This window comes from Manacus vitellinus, unplaced genomic scaffold, assembly GCF_001715985.3.
Source record: "Manacus vitellinus isolate BGI_N305 unplaced genomic scaffold, ASM171598v3 scaffold_22_pilon, whole genome shotgun sequence".
Classification (NCBI taxonomy): Eukaryota; Metazoa; Chordata; class Aves; order Passeriformes; family Pipridae; genus Manacus; species Manacus vitellinus.
In genome coordinates, this window is record NW_021939632.1 from 6,663,862 (window position 1) to 6,682,954 (window position 19,093).

General features: G+C 38.5%; 1 protein-coding gene across 1 annotated transcript in view; it reads left to right on the forward strand.

Annotated features, from left to right (window-relative positions):
* The window catches only part of CNTNAP5 (contactin associated protein like 5), a 279,536-nt gene that overhangs the window by 62,767 nt on the left and 197,676 nt on the right, over nt 1-19,093 (forward strand). Inside the window, exons 2-3 of the mRNA XM_018072602.1 lie at nt 7,374-7,484; nt 15,533-15,726. Coding sequence (XP_017928091.1) covers nt 7,374-7,484; nt 15,533-15,726 — 305 coding nt within the window. The remainder of the gene's footprint in view (nt 1-7,373; nt 7,485-15,532; nt 15,727-19,093) is intronic.

A 19,093-nucleotide genomic window follows, 5' to 3' on the forward strand; every position in this document is an offset into this window, starting at 1 on the left:
CTTAAAATTCAGACCATTTTTTTTTAACTAATTTTTGTTTGTAGTTGGCTTAGTCTGATGTTCTTTCACCCTCTCAAAACAAGAATTGTTTCTGCATATTACTTTACTGGAGCTGCATTGATGTTTATTTGAAATTCACATTTTGAACCCAAGTGTCATGTGACCTCTCTGTTCCTCAATTTCTATTCCTACTTGTTATTGTGAGTAGGAGTTACACGACAGACATGCTTGTTTCAGTAAAAAAATAAGACCCACTATTGAATCAGTGTTATGAGTTATTCAAAATTAGACTTGACCACTTTTTGTGAGACAAGGTTATATGTGCACACTGTATCATAAAAGATACTCTATAATGCACTGATTGTATAATAATTTTATGCCTTTACAGGCATATGAAAGAATACTTATGTAATTTACAGTCACCTAGGAAGAGTTCATGATTAGCTTAACTACTGATATTTATTTGCAGTACAGCAAGAAAAGAGAAAGGAATGTTGTGTTGTTAAGTACTTTCTCTAGTGTCTTATATCTCGAAAAATATGCCATGCCTTTCAGCCAACAGATGGAGTTCACATCTGTGCATGTACATGTAGCCAGTCTCTAGGGAAAAAAAAAGGAGGAAAAAAGGAATTTCTTTTTAGAGAAGAACAAGGGGTTTAATTGTTTTTTTGTTCATTGTTGTTTTTCTGTTCATGTTTTCAAAAATCATTTACTAAGATATTAAGATATTCATGGTAGTAAAAATGGTAGTAGAACCTAGTAGTATGTGGTAGTCCGGTGAGATTTTTTTGTGGGGGCTGTTGATACAGAAATAATCTCTTCCATACATGTAGCCATACTCCATGTTACTGCACTGTCTGTGTCTTTTGTGTGTGTGTTTTTTTAGCACTCACAGAAACTCCTACTTCTCCCATACACTTATACCTCACTGGACTATAATAGTGAAGGTTGATTTCCACAGTAAGTCCAAGTATGTATTTCTTGAATTTTTAAATGAGAATTGCAGTTACAGAAGGCAGGAGAAAAACAGATGAAGTGAAAAGCATCAGTCATCACTCCTGAGGACTGTTAGAGGCATAGTACAAAATGCATGGTTTATGTCTTTAAAACAAAGTATGTCATTAAGTGGGTAATGCTAAGAGGAATTTTATCTAGCCTATAAATACCAGTGAATCTCTTCAACTTCAAATCCCAGTACAGACACAATTTACAATTGCAATCAAAATGATGCACACAATTTAACTTCAGTACCATCTGTAACTCTGCTGGTATTTTAATAATGACTAAAATTATATCTTGGCAACAAAAGTCTCAAATAAAATACGTTTAAGTTCCAAGCGAGACCTCTAAGAGCAAGCTACAAGGCCTCTGGTTTACCCCGAAATCTCCTTCATGTTTACTATAAAATGGATATATCTGTATTTAAATATTTAACAGTGGCAAAAGGTCTGTGTGATTTTGTGAATCCCTGGTTAAACTACCTTTGAAGTTCAGGAATCACATTTCAGGCAAGGGTTTGCACAGCTGGTCACAAGTACTCCTGCCCTCACTACACCACTTGTATCTGTTCAGCAGAGATATGTGACCAGTGACATGCCAGGCCCTGTGTACTTGAAGAAGAGCATCTACAGGAAGCAGTTATCGTCCCTTAAAAAGCCTTTTATTACCACAGGATGGTGCAGGAGGCGTGTCACTTACTGTCTTCTGAATTTGTCTTTTGGACTCTACCGTGAGACCTAACCACATCAGTCTCTGGGTTATAATTTTCCCTTCTTCTTCAAGGGACACGCTGTAAGAAAAATTAGTGTCACTATGATGGGTTTCTGGGGTTTATGATTTTCTAAATATCTTCAGTGTCCACTAATCAGAAATTTTCTAAATTTATACCAACTGCTGTGGATGAATGCTGGGTCGGCCTTGAAGAAGGTTACAGACTGGATCATGCCATGCCTACCAACACCAAGTTAAAACATGTACTACAAGAACTAGTAAAGTTGGTGTGAATCTCTGATTTCTATGCAAACTCAGTTTTGGTAATATGCTATCTGTATTTCAGAAACCTGTTATTCTTCAGAAGCATTTGAAATGCTATCTCTCTAGGACTTGTATACATTTTTCTCAGTGATTTTTTTTTATACTTATCACAGATGTCAAAGGCTTTCTGTCGTGGGGTAAAAAAAGTGTTTTCCCTTGGAGTTAGAAAGTGGTAACCCCCAAGGGGGTGGTGTTCTTGGTGTAGGGCCCAATCAGAAGCTACATTTCACTACTGTGAAAATCAACATATTGCAACAGGCCGGAAAAGAAGGGAGATGACATAGTTGGAAGAGAGGTAGCCATAGTTTGAGACCATGAGAAGAGGAGCCAAGAGCCTTGCTGGGGGCTGCAGGAACCTGGAACAGTGTTAAACTGGGCCAAGTACTGTAGCTAAGAGCTGGAGGAAATTTCCTTGCTGTGAGTGGACAGCCAGAGACACTGAAAGTGGTGTCAGAGCAGCACTGAACAGAGAACTGTGGCCGAGAGCCAAAAGAGATAACAAGCAGCAGAGATGGCACATAGCCAGGCTGAGAGATGCAGAGATGTCCTGCAGGAGGGAGAGCTGGCAACAGAGCAGAGAAAACTCAGTAGAGACTGTTTTGGGGTAAGACTGAATTACTTTCCCAAAACCCTTGGAGATTCCTTTTAGAAGGAGGGGATGGACTTTCATTTGAAGGGAGTCCTGAAATGCAGCAGCACCAGAGAGAGGAGCTAAGAAGCTCAGACATGTTCTGAAGCTGGATCAGGACGGGCAGAAGGAACGCGGGGGAACTGGCCTTGCCCCCCCACTGCTGCCATGTTGACAGCTGAGACAGAGCAAAGGAGCTCTGGTAGAATACTTGGGGCAAAGACTGAACTGAGAGCTGCCCTAAACGTTCTGACTCAGGAGGAGCTTGAATCCCCTGAGGAAGGGACTGTCACGAAGATGCCCTGCACTTCATGATATGACGTGGTGAGGTGAGCCTTTGTCCCAGTTATCGCAGTCCATGGGAGAGAGACCTTTGGCTGGAGCCAAAGGGCCGGGGGATGAGAGAAGACCCCTTGTGTTGTAATAGAGAGAGAGACATTCCAGCTACAACTCCAGCTACGACTGCTGCTTTGAAGAGAAGAGACACTGCTGCCCTGACAGTGGAAAGGATATTTTCTTCTTCCCTTCTGAAGTTTTATTGGAGGGAAAGGAGAGATTTGATCTAATGTAAAAATATTGCTTTACCATAGGAAAGATAGTTAGAATTGTGTATATAATGTATTATAGTATTTATTTGTGTAAGTAATAAACTGTAATATAATTCCCTTCCCCCATACTGACTTGTTTTATGTCTGGAAAAACCCTCTCACACTGAAACAAACTGTGGGAGGGGGGCTTCGACTTGGAAATTGGATTTTTGAGAGTCTCAAACCACCACACTTTCATAAAATACAGAGCTTATTCAGATATTTGGGTAAAAAGGTCTTTTCTGAAGTTCTGTTTTGTGTGCTAATCGCTAAAGCTGGTATTATCTTGCATGTTTTGAAGGAGCCTAAGAGTTAGTTATCTTACTTAGATGTTTTTGAACTGATAAAAATTATGTTTGTGGTTTTGTCTGAAAAAATTTCTCTTAAATTAAAATACATGGGGAAAGAGGGAGAAAAGATTTCCTTGTTTTTATTTGGAAGGCAATTAAAGCTACAAGAAAGGAATCAAAACTGATCAATAAAACAACTTCATAACAGGTTGACAAATTTCTCCTTTGTTTTTTTGTTAATTTATCATTATTTTATAAAAATCATTAGTGAATAAGAATCAGAAAAAACAAGTTAATAAAGATAAATATTTTTTCTTCATTTCTGAAGCAAGATTGCTTATGAAAGTTCTAGTAATACACCATACTCTAAATGCTTTCCATAATTGCTTTTTTCTCAGAAGTCAACATATTCAAGGTCAGCAACGTTTTCTCAAATGCAAGTAAACATCTGTATTATTGTGTTATTTGCATGAAGGCTTATAGATACAATTAGACCTTTGTCATTATTTCTTTGCTAATTATCTTGTTGACAAAGAAACACGGGAGAGAAAACTGGCTAGTAAATGCTCTTTCATAAGCATCCAGATGTTTTTAATTCTGTAGTGTAGAATTTTCATTGTTAAAACCAATGTTTTTAACAGACATATAATGCAGTTGACTCAAAGAAGCAAAATTCCTGTTCTGACAAGCAGACTTCCAAAGCGAAAAGAACTATAGGTCAGGAACTATAAATACGGGAGCACCTGCAATAATAGCTTTTTTCTGTCACACGAAGTGGGGGAGACAAAGTCTCTTGAAATCTATGTGCTGGGATTATATGGTGGGAATCAGGATATGTTGGCTTTGCTTTTGGTTTTACCATAGATCTTCTCTGATCTTGCATAAGCACAAAATGTTTCATCTCTTTCTTGTCTGCGCCCATCACAAAAAGAAATATGATAATAACAACCTTTCTGTGAGAGTTTTCTAATCTTGAGAGGTGTGTGTTGGATGGCTTGTTTGTTTTTTCAATACTACCTTCTCATGGAAGCAGAGCCAATGGGATGATCCTCACTGTGTGCACATTCCACCTTTTTGAAATCTATTTCAGCTAAGTTTACAAAGAAATATCAATCTCAAATCTATACAGTTTGTACATGTATGGTCTCCAACAAGGGTTGCATCAGAGCTGTTCTGCATGTGATCTGGATTGTTGTACATGTACAAGGGGACTGAAGCATCTCAAGCACTTTACTATACTGTACTTAGAAATTTCATTTGGCATGTAAAAACTGTACCATGTCCTGCACTGTTGGTCTGTGCATGTAGAGCTGTCGGTGCAACCTCTGGTGTTGCAAGTTTAGTTTTGACTGAGGGAAGGGCAGAAGAGTGATCTTGCATCTTGTCAGAGTATCCATTAAAAAATAAACTTCACTTGGAGGAAATTCCTACAAGCACGGAGTCAATCAGTCGTTACTCTCTTATCTCTTGGAAGTGGGACTGCATTAGTCCTGGTGCTCTCAGAACTATCATCAAATTTTTAACTGTCCTAAATGCTGAAGCCTTAAACTTAACATGTTTACATAGTTAGATATTATTTGAGGGAAGAATTTCTAGATGTAGTGGGTCTGTTTTTTCTTCCTTTCCTTCCTTTCTTTTGTAGAAGAAAAAAAAAATAGGGATCCTAGAATTTGGTGTGAAAATGGTGTTGTAGTGCAACAGCAGCAAAGATCCAGATATGTGTGTATGGGGACAAAAACAAAGGATGTGGAAATGTAGACAAAGCCTCTGGTAGGTAGAACTAATTGTCACTTTTCAGGCTAGAGCCTCCAGAGATCCCAGGGAAAAATGTGTTGCTCTGAAATTGTTTACTCTTGCTGCGATGCTGAGACACTCAGTGTCCCATAGGCATCCAGTCCTACCTTTGGAGAAGTGAGAACCCAGAGACTGTCACTGAGACTCTTGCCATGAGCAACTGTGGAGCACAGGCTGATGTGCTGAGTTCTCTTGTGGTCCAGAAGTAACCACAGGGGAGTGAAGAGAGCCAGCAGTCTAAACACTATTTAAACTGAAATCTCTGCATTTAGTTATTTCCAGCTTCACATTTTAAGTGTTGCTGAATAGTCATGTAGGTCTGCTGCTAAGACTTTGAACCTTCTCTTTTGAGAGGTTCCAACCCCCTCTGTTGGTTTTTAAAGAATGCAGAAATTTGGGTGAATTTAGTGCCCTGATACACTCCCCATTTGAGATTTTTGCTCAAGTCTCTGTTCAGGTTGTAAGTGACAATGAATTTAAGACCCTTATTTTAATTTACAGGCTCCTTTTTTTTAAAGTCCACATAGAACATTTAAGACATGATCTCATGGTGTACCAGGAGACCAGCCCTCCCCAGACCTTTCTGCATTGCAGTCAGAAGTTCTCTTTGCAATTCAAAGGGTACAAGTCATAGAGAATTTGCTCAGGACCATGGTAACTTGTTTTGTTGGGTAATTATCCTCATGGCTACAACATTGGTGGCACACTTGTCCCTAATTTGTCTAACTTGCAGATCTCGTTAGGCTTTTTTGCTCTTGGTAATCAAAGAGATGGAAAAGGTTCTGTACAGAAGTTTGCTTTTTGATATCCATCATTCAATACACTGATGTGAATTATATTGATTATACTGATTGTCTTTCATATAGAGTTGGATTTTGATTACAAAAATATCTGTACAGTTTTAAAGAGTCATTGTAAAAGAGATGAGAAATATTTTAGTGTAATCTGGCTCATTACGGAAAAGATATCCCCTAGTTTAAGAAATTCTAAATTTGTTGTCATAACCATAAAGCAAGTTTTGCTTTTATTCTTGGTCTTTTGTAGCCCTGAAGTATCATGAATGGATTATTTCTCTTCCCTTTCTCCCATCCCCTGCTTTCCCAATCCTTGCAAGTTGCATATTTACACTCTGAGTGAGAGAACATTTTAGTGGCCCGAGATTCTGCTGACCTGTAGGATTTTTCCAGTAATTAGATCCATGTTTGCTCTATGGGATATTCAGTTAAAAATGAGAGGGGTTTATTATTATTATTACCTGCTGAAACCCCACGTTATGTTCTTGAGTGTGTATATGACAGCACTGTAATGAGGAAACCTACTCTACTTAATTCCATTTTTATTCAAATATTATGGGATCAAAGATTCAACTTGAATGTTAGCCTAGCCCATCTGTCCTCATGTAGATGTAAAAGAAAGAGGGGAGAGACATAGAAGCTACTCATGTGAGTGAACAAGACTAATTTGGTTGTGCATCTGTGTGTGAGCTTGGGGAAGAAATGAAGGAAATGTTCAGGTTTTGTGATCATAGTGCAGCATGTGACTCTTGTGAAGCGCGGGACACACTTTTACATGTTGCAAAAGGCCAGGTGGCATGTCCCAGTGTCAGTTCTACACAGAAATAGTGAAGTTCTAACTCCTACATTACATACCTGTTCTGTGGAAAAACTTTACTGAACACACCACCTGGGTTGTCCTCTAAAGTCTGCCAGGGCATTGCTGAACTTTTTCAGTGGCTTTTGCAATAAGTCATTACCCTCTAACTGCAGCGTAGACTATCAAATTTCATTCTTTGAAAGGAAAATATTTTTCAGCTTCTGAAGTATTCAATGTCTTAACAGCAGCTCTCACTCAGTTGCTGTCCCGCCAGACTGTCATTCTGGAGGGTAAATTTCAGTCTCACAAGGACTCAAGCACAACTGTGCTCTGACTCCAGTCTCTCCACTAAACAGAAACAAACACCACTTGGAGATAGCACAAGTTGACATATGTGTGGCTCATACAATGACCTCTATGTTTTGTTTTTTGCTTTTTTTTTTTTAGATAATTGTGATGATGCGTTGATATCTCCTGTACCTTCAACAGCCCTTACCAGTTCCTCTGAGCTCTCCAGTACCCACAGTCCCAGCTTTGCAAAGCTCAACAGGCGAGATGGTAAGGTTGCAGTATGAAATGCCTAAATTATTCTTTTTAAGCACATTTGCAAAGAGTTACTTTTTATGTTGTATTTGTGCAGTGCATTGAGACAAATTGAATAGAGCTATTAATTTATGCTTCTGAGAGGGAGCTATGTAGGAGCTATTTCTTCCTTTATTATAGAAAGCTTCTATTAAATTCAAAGCTCTCTACTTCTCTTGTAGAGACATCCTTAAGGAAGTTCAGATAATCTTTCTGTTTTTGATGAGTTTCCATAATTTTAAGAGCCTGAAGGTCATAAGTTTAGAGGCCCTACTCTAAAATGTAGGTGTTAAAGATAGTAGTGACTAGATATAAAGTTCCAGTAAAAATAGTGAATATGATAAAAACTTTGCAGACATCTGCAATGAACAATGTTTGAGGCCCAGATAATGAGTTCACACACAAGGAGAAACTATTAGGATGAAACTTGGTACCAGAAAAGAGAAATTGGCAGTATCTAGGGCATCATTTGACATCCCACTGAAAATTTGGGTTGTTGGCTCCCATTTTATTCCCAAGTTAGAGCCTGTAAAGGTTGAAAGGCCTGTATTGTTATATTACATGTGATTTTAAATTTAAGAATCATTAGAAAGTATACTCCTAGAAAAAAAAGAATTTAATTGAAAATAAATGAAAATTTTCCTTCTTAAACATCTCTGAAGTGTCTGTTTTAATCAAACACTATTGGATAAATCTATAGAAAGACAGTGAAGCGCTCTCTCTTATATGCTTATCAGTAATGAGAAGGAGTTGCTAGGTCATTAGAGAAGTGTTAGATGGGAGTTATTATATCATATATATACTCTTGAACTAGAGTTTTTCAACAAGTAAAAAGACATATGGTAGTTGCTCAACAGAAGAAGGTTGTAAACATTGAGCATGATGTTTGAATTTTCCCTGCCTTTGTCTCCAGCTGCTGGCCAGGATGGTGAATAGATATGCTTATGAGATTGTGCAAATGGCTCTAAAGACTAATTTTATCTGCAGAAATAAGGAAGAGATTCAAAGTCAATATTATTTCTGCTTGTACTGTATTTTAAAGGGATATTAATAATATCTAAAATTATGACAATGATTTCAATTTAACTTCAGAAATTGAACTAGGTTGTATATAGCTACCATACAGTAGTTTTGTCATGTAGTGAGGGGAAAGGTATTGTAGTTTTTTAGAGATTTGGTATTGCATGTTGTCCTTTAGCGCTAATCATGGGAACAGGAAGACAGAGTATTGAAACCAAGCCCTAAGGGAGTTGTTTCAGCAACGTTTATTTCATGTTTTGAAGGCTTACATGGTAACTGAGGAACTGAAGCCAACTCAGGGACCTAGAAGCTAAATTCTACCTTGATTAATTCTTTTGTTGCATGGACTTTTGCAGGAATGGGCAGATATAGTGGCAGCAGAGTTCATGTAGCTACTTATTGTGGCTTAACCCCCAACAACAATGTAACCCCACACAGCCACTCAACTCCAGCATGGGCTTACCCACAGTCCTTTCAGAAGTAAATTTGCTCCTGCCTTACCCATGGCTGCAGTCTCTCTGTCAGGGGCTTGGCCATGGCCATGTTCTTTGACATACTTCAAGGTGACCTCATGCACAGCCATAGATGCTTCAAGGTGTATTTTCTCTAGTGTGGACTTATCCTGGGGCCTCAATCCCTTCCAGAGGTGCACCAGCTGTGTACAGAGGTAACAGTGGCCACAGGCACTTTGAGATGTACCTGCTCTGGCATGGACTAATCCACAGCCACAGACCTTCGAAGTGTCCTTTTGCCACGTGGACTCATCTACAGGTCACAGCCCCTTCAACTGGAGTTCACACTGGAGTTCCAGGCTGTCCCAGTAGAGTAGCACAGGAGCAGCAGCAATACCCTGGCCATTTGCCAGCCCAGGCACATGGCCATTGCTGTTATCAAACTGTTCCCAGGCACAGCAGAATTGGATGATAAGCAGTACAGCAAGCAGCGAAAGCAGAAAGTAGCTACTAATGAGCACTAGACTCTAATAAACAGTAAGGGAAGCAAGCCCCATGGCAAACACAGAAGCCTGCTGATTAATAGCTAAACAGCAGTAACAGCTATAAATTCCATCTAGCACATTCCAATCAAATCTGTAATTATCTCAAACCCTTTGAGACACACGTGGGGCACGTGTCATGGCTCAACCCCAGAAACTCAGCTCCACGCAGCCACTCACTCACTCCCCCCTGGTGGGATGGGGAAAAGAATCAGAAGAGTAAAAGTTATAAAAGTTGTGCATTGAGACAAAGACATTTTAAAAAGTAAAGCAAAAGCCTTATGTACAAGTAAAACAAAACAAGGAATTAATTTACCACTTCCCATGGGCAGGCAGGTGTTCAGTCATTTCCAGGACAGACAGGCTCCATCACATGTAATGGTGACTTGGGAAGACAAACACCATCACTCAGAACATTCCCTCCTTCCTCCTTTCCCCCCCAACTTTATATGGGAAATATATGATGCCACATGGGAAGGGATATTCCTGTGGTCAGCTGGGGTCAGATATCCCAGGTGTGTCCCCTCACAACTACTTCTGCCTGCCCCACCACCCTCACTGGTGGCATGAGGGTGGTGGGGTGAGGAGCAGAAAAGGCCTTGGCCTAAGTGTAAGCACAGTGGTAACAAAATAAAACTCAGCAATAACAACAATATCTCTGTATAATCAACACTGTTTCCAGCATGATCCCAAGGAAAAGCCCCATATCAGCTACTTGAAGAAAACTAGGTCACTTGTGCTAGAACCAGCATAGTTTTTCATCTTGAGTTGGAGCAGAAAGCAGTACTAGATGGTGGCTGAAGAAACTTTCTTTGATTGTCACTTGAATGCAAACAGTAGATACCTTTACAAGAAACATTCACTAACAGGGACTGGGCTATGGCTTTCTAATAGTGTTGGAGTGTTTTGATGAGTTGGTTTGATTGATAAGACAGTGCTGCAGGGAACAGTGCCTCCAGGTAGAAAGACAAATCAATTTGTTTGTTAATGTAAATAAGAATGCAACAAGTGAAGATGAATTTATAAAACTCAACCCAGACCTTTATCAATACAAAGTTCTAATTCATCAAGTTAATTCAGTAAAAGATAACAGTAACTAAAAGGCTGTTGTTTAAAAAAGGCCTGTGGTAGTGGAATGTGCTGTTTAAAAAAACAAACATAGAAACTATAGCATGATAGGTACTTTACATGGTAAAGAAGGAAGCATGCTCCTTGTGAGGTGGTGAACAAAGAGGTTTATTTCAAATTTGGTGCTTCCCTTTATACCCTGATATCATGTGACCTTCTAACCAATAGGGTTATCCATTTAGACACATACTCTTTTGGGCTTCTCTGCCCCGCACGTCCCCCGTGCCTTGGACACGCCTCCTACAACAAACTACCCATGAGTAAAGCTTAGTGTGAACAACTGAAAGTGCTCAATTAAAACGCTGATAAATCTGTACTTGTAATAGTAAAGCAGCTAATATAATTCTGATAAATGTGATTCTAAGTTATGAAATATATTATTTATCCATGAGAGGGATTTAGTAGCTTTTTTGCTTACAGTAAATAAATAATAAAAAATAATAAGAAAATTGCTATAATAGCACTGTATCACCTAAGATTTTTATATTCTTATTAGCTCTTAGCCTGAATAGTCAGTATAAGCAATTATGTATGAGAATATAAAACATATATAATGTCAAAAAGAATTTGTTTTGTGGCCAGGAAGTGTTTGATCTGGGCATTAAAGTAAAATTCTGCAGCAGGGAAGCACTTAGTTACAGCAGGAAGTTCAGGAGTTTTACTGCAATTTAAAGCCAGTTGAGCTGTTTGCAAGGCACTGCAGGGTGGAAATAATAATTCCTTTTGCTTTGTATTAATGAACTACAAATAAGCATGGGCATCCTGAGCAGCCCTGGGGAACAGCAAGAAGCACTGACTGTGTAACACTGGGCTTAAATGCAATTTTTGAAACAACTACGACAAAATGTACAAATAGCCTGAAAAAGAAAGAAAAGTATTTGATCATATTTCTTGGAATCATGTGAGTCTCCAACTGAGAAACCATCAGATCTTTGCTTTTCTCATATTTCCAGCATTTTGGTTTGTTGCCATGGAGAATATGAGCAATATATCAGATTCCTGTGGTACTGTTTCTTCACTGGGACATTTTCTCCATACCATGTTGAATGTCTCCTTTGAAATGATCCATAGAAAATGTGAAATGTGTGAACTATGAGGAATGATGGTGTAGCACAATGTGCAGAATCTTGTCAGTGCAGGTGGGAATCTGATGGGCAGAAGGAGAAATTTTATGTCCCTCAGACATTTTGTAAAATGTCAAACGTGGACTTTATCGAGTATCCTGTCTCTCTTGTTTTCATGTGAGAGGCAGTGTGACATCTTCATATATTAGTACTTTCCAGATTACCTAAAACAAATGTTTAGATCTAGTGGGCATAATTAAAGCCAAATTTTGTCTGGTTTGTGTTTATGCCACTCTTACTAAAAGTTGTATGGTTCTCTTCAATTTCCTTGTGCCCAACTGCAGGAAAAGGATATCAGGGCTATGCTTGTGTCTGTTCAAAGGGGTTGATGTCCTGTAAATAGTGTCTCCAATAACCCATGTTTTTGCATATTAGAGTTTTCTTGTCCTTTGTCTTGAGTCTGCACTTGCAAATGATCCCCAGGACAAGCTTCACTAGTGGGTTGAGGAGCAAATGGCTGCAAATAGTTGCTATGCTTTGGATGTGCTTTTTTGCTACTTATCGGAAAAAGTATGGGATGGGGTATTTAAACACTATAAGGAATGATGTGCATAAAAGAAATGTGGAGACACAGATTGTGGCAGTATCCAGTATCCTTTGTGCCACCTGCTCTGTGTAACAGAGCAAATATGGGCAAAAATATAGTTATTGATTTTTTGCACTCACAGCTGTATTTGGTGAGGATTTGGGATAACCACAAAAGCAAGCAGAAGCTACATGTTTGCTTTATTAGCAGAAGTGAGAGAGGCCCAGTGGGAAAAGCTTTAGTTCTGCCCTCAGTCATGCAGCCAATGCAGTTCTGCTGTTGCAGGGATTTTAGCTGCCATTCTTACAACAGTAGAATTACTGTCCATCTGTGGAAATGGTTATGATGGAAGGCTTGGGAGAGGAAAATACAGTGGGCTTTTTTTCTCCATTGGAAAAGATATATGAAGCAGCTACTCTGTAAAGGCATGGTCTGTAACTGATACATCTCTTGCAGGACCAGCTCTGAAGAGGTGATGCTACAAGCAGGTGTCAGTGCTGTGTCGTGCAGTGCTTACATCTAAAGAGTGACATTTCCAGCAGACAAATCTGCTCATATAAAGAGATATGCAGTTCAGGGAAACCATGTAATCTGTGGTTTTAGAGCTCAAGCTCACCACAGATCTCCCAAATTTCCATTCAGTGTGTATCATTTGTTTGACTTCGAAATTATAAGCCAGAGGCGCTGTGCTCAAACTGGAAAATAGCAGTGCATAGTAAAGACAAACACTTTTGTGGAAAACATATCACATTCCTGCCACTTCTTGCAGCAAAAGGGGCAGAGCATAACGTACATAGAGTAGATATTTATTTATGATATTTGATATAGTAGTTACAATATTTGATATCCTACTGGAAAGCACCTGTGCTAATAAGCTTGGCTTAAGAATTTATGTATAAACCCGAACAGAGAAAGCAAAGCTTTTTATTTTTTTAAATGGGAAACTCATCAAATAAGTTATTTATTATAAGTGTTTTTCTCAATCCAGTTGTTGCTGTTTATGTTATAGAAAGACAATAAAGGAAAGATAAAAATGCCCTCAATCCAGTTGTTGCTGTTTATGTTATAGAAAGACAATAAAGGAAAGATAAAAATGCCCAGATTTCTTTTAATGTTTATGAAAACATCTAGGATAGGCTCTTTGGAGCCTTAAAGGAAACAACTTTGTTATCACAACTTTTGAACCAAATTTTTATATCAGGTCAGTTCCTGGAATAAAACTAAAAAGCAGCAACTATTGTTTTCAGAGTCTGTTTCAGATACTGGATATTACAAGCCAAAGGAATTTTGCCTTTGGATTGTATGTACATTATTCACAATTTGGTGTAGGAGAAATCTGCAGTTTGTTGCCTTCAAATACGATTACAAATTTTGTGTCTTAAAGGCAGACAGAAGTATTCTTTATATGACATTTTAAAAAAAAAAGAAAAAAGGTGGTTGGAGAAGAAACATTATTAGGACTTCTAATAGGAAGTATTACAGTCTTATATAAGCTATATCTAGGTTTAGTGTTATGAAGTAGGCAGAGAAATATTGAGTGATGAAGTTCCTAATATTCTCATTAGGTCTTTCATGGCATGCTCATGGGACAGCATATTCTATTTAAGGCAGGTAAAATAATCACAATGATGACAACTTCTATTGTGATTGAAAAGGGTAAGATAAATTATAGCACTAACAAACAGTATGCATTGGTTTGGTTGCAAACTATTTTCCCTGGAGAGTTCTTGTAGAGGAATGAAGACTGAGTCATCCGGGGGAGCAGGCACGATACTCAGTTTGAGCTGTGGAATAGATATGCTTCTGTTTCAGGAATTAAGATAAATCCTATATTAATGTATTGTAAATAATGAAAATTCTAACATTTATTCTTAGACAAAGAAATTTCAGTTGTGAGTAGTACAATGCATTCTAGGAGAACAAAGACATTTTTTAAAGTACAAAGTTATTGAAATTGTGTTCTTTATTGTAAACCACATTTATTAATATTTCAACTCTGTTCACTTCAATGAACTCTTCAAGGAGCAACTTTGAGACATATCAGTTAATAAGATTAAAATATTAAGATAAATCCAGGTATTTATAACCAAAGTTTAGAGATGCATTTTGTTTGGAATGCTTATTTGCAATCATTCCTGTAGTTTATATGAGGAATTGTTAGTCCTTCACCATCAACTCTGTATTTCCCCCTTTCTTTCTCAATGTGATCGTGTTCACTGTAGTCACACATAAGTGCTTTTGTAAACTTCATCAATAATGACAAAACAAAAAGAAGATGGGTTGCAGAGGCAGCTTCAGAATTTGCTGCCTTGGAACCTTTGTTGATGGCTTCTATGTTCTTCACAGCTGCACTGTTCGCTTATTTGTAAGCCTGAAGTGAATGCTGGGCGTATACGGAGAATAAATGTCTGTAAGTAGAAACCAGCTGAAGGAAAATAAACATAGCCTATAATTTAAGGGTGTAAAAGAAAGCAAGAGAACATAAAATAATATATTCCAGTCTGGAATGATTTGCCTTTTAACCATAAGCCCTCATAGTGAACAAAGTGGTAAAACGCAAGCAGTGGTTGCAGTTCTATTTCATTGGCTTGGTGTTACTGCAGACCTGTTTAACCTCTAAAAGAATTGAAGCAATAGCACATATCTTTACTTTTAAAGGACAAACATGAATTACAAGTTCGGGTAAGAGAGGCCACTTTCCAGTGTGAAGGCACTTTTAGTTGTTGAATCAAATGGTCTCTAACTTTATAACAAATTATCTGAAATGCATTTCCAAGCTGTAGTAAAACCATTCTTTCAAATACTTAGTAGGGCTCAAATAAAGATAACTAACATTTTTGCATTTCTTTCAAAACATAGCAAAAAAATGTCAAAGCAAACTGGAAGTTACAAGTCTGCATTCCCAAAATTGCAACGAGGGAATAGATATGATTTTTTTTCTTTTTTTGTGACAGGGGATGTGCCAACCTCACTGATGTTTGTCCAACTGCAAAAGAATGAATTTCCTTAAAATTAATTAGAAATTTGAAATTCCTTATGAAATATAGGTTAATGGAGAAAACCTGAAGGAAGCATATCTCATGTAGCATATTTCCTAATACAAAAATATGAACAAACAGTCGCATGTTCAAGAATTAGAGTCCTCTGTGATGAGTCGAAGTAATTACGTGGTTCTACATAATTCCTTGTGCTGTCATTGTCATCTAACTTCTTTTCATCTAATCTCCTCCAGGAGCTGGTGGCTGGTCCCCTCTGGAGTCAAATGAGCAGCAGTGGTTGCAGGTTGATCTTGGGGACAGAGTGGAGATTGTCACGGTCGCTACGCAGGGCCGGTACGGGAGCTCAGACTGGGTAACCAGTTACACGCTGATGTTCAGCGACACCGGACGCAACTGGAAACAGTACAGACAAGATGACATCATCTGGGTAGGTCTGAATTGTGAATGCCTTTGGCCCGTGACCTTTCTGGTTCAGGCTCGTTTTGGCATGTGGAGAAACAGCTTCAGATTCACATCAGTGGAGTGCTGCAGTAGTGAGAGAGCCGACCCGAGTGACTCCACAGAGTGTTTTGATGTAAATGGGTTATGTCACTGACTGACTGTGTAATACAAGTTTAGGCCCTCAGGACTACATTGTTTTTCAGACTATGAGGATGCTCAGGGCACTCAAAATGACCTACGTGCTTCTGTGCCTGGTTGGCTTTGATTCAGGCACAACAGGGTAAACGGGGCTAATCACCTGTGTGCTTTCTCCAGGAAATATGGAAATTAATTCTATGTCTTATACATGTTTGACCAGAACAACAGAGCTCATGCTGGGGGAGATGGGTGGTAAATTGATCCTCAGCTGGACGAGTCGAGGGATGATTTAGCATATACACTAAAAGTGCTCAAGGCTTTGCCTAGTATTTTAATGCAGACTTGATGCTTGCTGTGTCACGAATTCAGTGTGTAGCCATACCAGATGCTGTCAGCAGGAGTGCATGGGGTAGCAGTGCCTCCACAGGTGTGGATGGAAAAGTTTACAAACCTTCCATTTGTACGGAACATGGCAATTGTTAGTGAGTCGGTAAAAAATGGTAGCATCCTTTCTGTGCCATGTTCTGTGGTTCTGAGATTAACAGCCCCAGTGGCATGGCAGTATGTGGTAAAAGAAACAGATTCTTCATGAAAATAAAAGGGAGCATGTGAAGAGTGACCAAGTAGACTTATGTTTTTTCTTTGATTTACACTTTGGTTAAATGCTATGTCACAAAAGCAGACTTTGCTTCCAGAACAAAGTGACTGCGAATGATGAGAGCTGTGGTGCAGTAGGAAGACAAGAGAAGGGCTGCTCAATTTTTCCCTGAGCGTGTTGCAGGCAATGGAGATGCATGCACAGGGAGATTAACTTCTGAGGTTTTAAATTCCATTGTATTGTCACAGTCCTTGGTTTATCATGGTTTGATTTAGGGATTGTGGAAATCCTTCTTCCTTTAGAAAGGCAACTTTGGCCCTAAGATAGTCATAAAGTTGTCAAGTGCTTCGACTATCACTTAAAATGTTTTGTTAGGCTGTCTTTGCTCCAGATACTTATACTTTTTTCAGTATATTTTAAACAAGTGGAATTTAATTTTGGACTGAACATAGTAATCATTTAATCTGTCTCTTTACTTCCACCCTTGGGAATCAGAAATCCATAACTGAGCTATTTTTACAGATTTGGTGTCAGTTAAGTGCTTCTTTGCCTGAAAATACTATGTGACTTGTTAAAATTTCGTATTAAGACAAATTAATTTTTTATTACATGTCAAAATTTTCAGTCCTTTCTGGAAGCCCTTGTACTTTTATTTTCTTTTGTAATTTTTTTCTTCTTAAATGGAAACTTGAAAAGACAACATATAGAATTTACTATAGCGAATCTTCACGTCCTAAGGATCCAATTTATGAGTTTCTGATCTGACACCTAATATTGCACATGAGAGTAAGAACAAGCTTAGCAGGCATTTAATGCTAAATTAGCATTTAGGAACATCTTGAACTCTTTTTTTTTAACTAGAGTGATCAGCCATGAAGTTGATTCAAGGCAGATCCTGATATGAGTTCTAAAGTTTCAGCAGATCTAGAAGCTTACTCTCTGGAGAGGTAATTTTTGTACATATTTCTAATGGAAAACACCATAGGCTACAGGGGTTAATTTTCTATATAAATGGGGAAAAATGAAATAGAATTTGTATGTGGAAAAGGTAGCTCTAAGAAAGGATTTGGATAATTTTTCCCTCACATTAGTTTCTAGGAGTCACTCTGACCACGCAAGCCAGTAACTTAATTCCAGTCCAGATGAACCATTTGCTCCATGTTCCCAGGGGTCTTGAAGGGTTTGTTAGGATGCATTGCCAGACTTCACTGGTGGAAATATCTGATAATGAAAATCCAAAGTGGGCTCATTTAACTTTTCATTAGACACTTCAGTCCACCTAAACTGGCAAGTCTCATTAACACTTAGGAGCTTGTATGCCTGCCCATGGAATTAATGAAGATCAAGAATTCCTTCTGTTCAATTTTTATTCTAACTAAAGAGAAAGTTGATTTGCTTTTTTTTTTCCCTGACACTTTTGGATTTGCTTCACTGAATTAAATTAGATCTAGAGAGCCATTCAGAGCACAATGAAGGAAGCCAAAGAGACTTTCAGAAGCATGTATAGAATTATAATCTCAAATTTTGCAGTGTTTCTGTTTTATTGGCAGTTATCCTTTCTGTATGTTTTTTTTCAAACTAAGAAGAAACACAGAAGTGTGCTGTCCAGCTGAATGTTGGAGGTTTTTCCAAACCCTTGGATGAAATGAGGCTATTCAACATCTGGCTGTTGAATAGGTGTAAGGGAAGTTCTGCATTGCACACCTCTAAGAAAGAACCATTGCCCTTCACTTAAGGCAAGGCAGTGGAGTGGACCATTTCACAGGGTTAGGAAAGCAGCACCCCAGGGTAGCTTCTACCGTCACAATCAGCGACAGTGTACACTATACCAATCTATCACAAGTTTGGTAGTTTCAGACTTAGGAATCTGTATCTTTGCTGTTTTTAGTTCAGTGATATTTTTTGCTTAGCAATAATGAAAACATCCCCAAATTACCAAGTGTGTTTCCTGCAAAACCCCAAAACACAGTCCTATACCAGCTACTCTGAAAAAAATTAACAGCTAAACCTAGCACATTAATCCCTTTCTGCTTTTTGGGTGGGCAGACGTCTGCCCAAATGAAATTTTTCCAAATCACGTCTTCACAAATGTCTGAGACTCCATATTGCAAGTAATGCTTCTGAGTAGCTTCCAGTCACATGGGTATAGGTTTTGTCCACCCACATGTCAAAGGTGTCCTTCAGTGCATCTGAGACTGGGGTGCATAAATTCTTTACTGGGCTGCTGATAAGACAGATGCTTGCGCTCCAGCATATATGACATATCACTAGTAAAAATCCCTTTCTCTTTATAGAGATTACAAGGCTTATTATCCTCCTCTCATGGCATGCATACAGCTCCCATCAACTTCACCGTTAATGAGTGCTGCATAGACAGATCGCGAGGAGAATCAGAAAACCTCTTAAGTTTTCACTCAGCCTGTGTTTATGATGTTAGTAAATTCTGCAGCTGGAGTTGAAGACAAGACAGATTAGCCATTTAAAACCAATTTTCCAACCCCATTTGTATTTAAATAATCTTGTTACAAAAGGACTCCGTGGTTCAGAGCAAACTAGACTTATAATTATATTTTCAATATGGATAAATCAGCTATGTGTGGACACACTAGCTATTGAT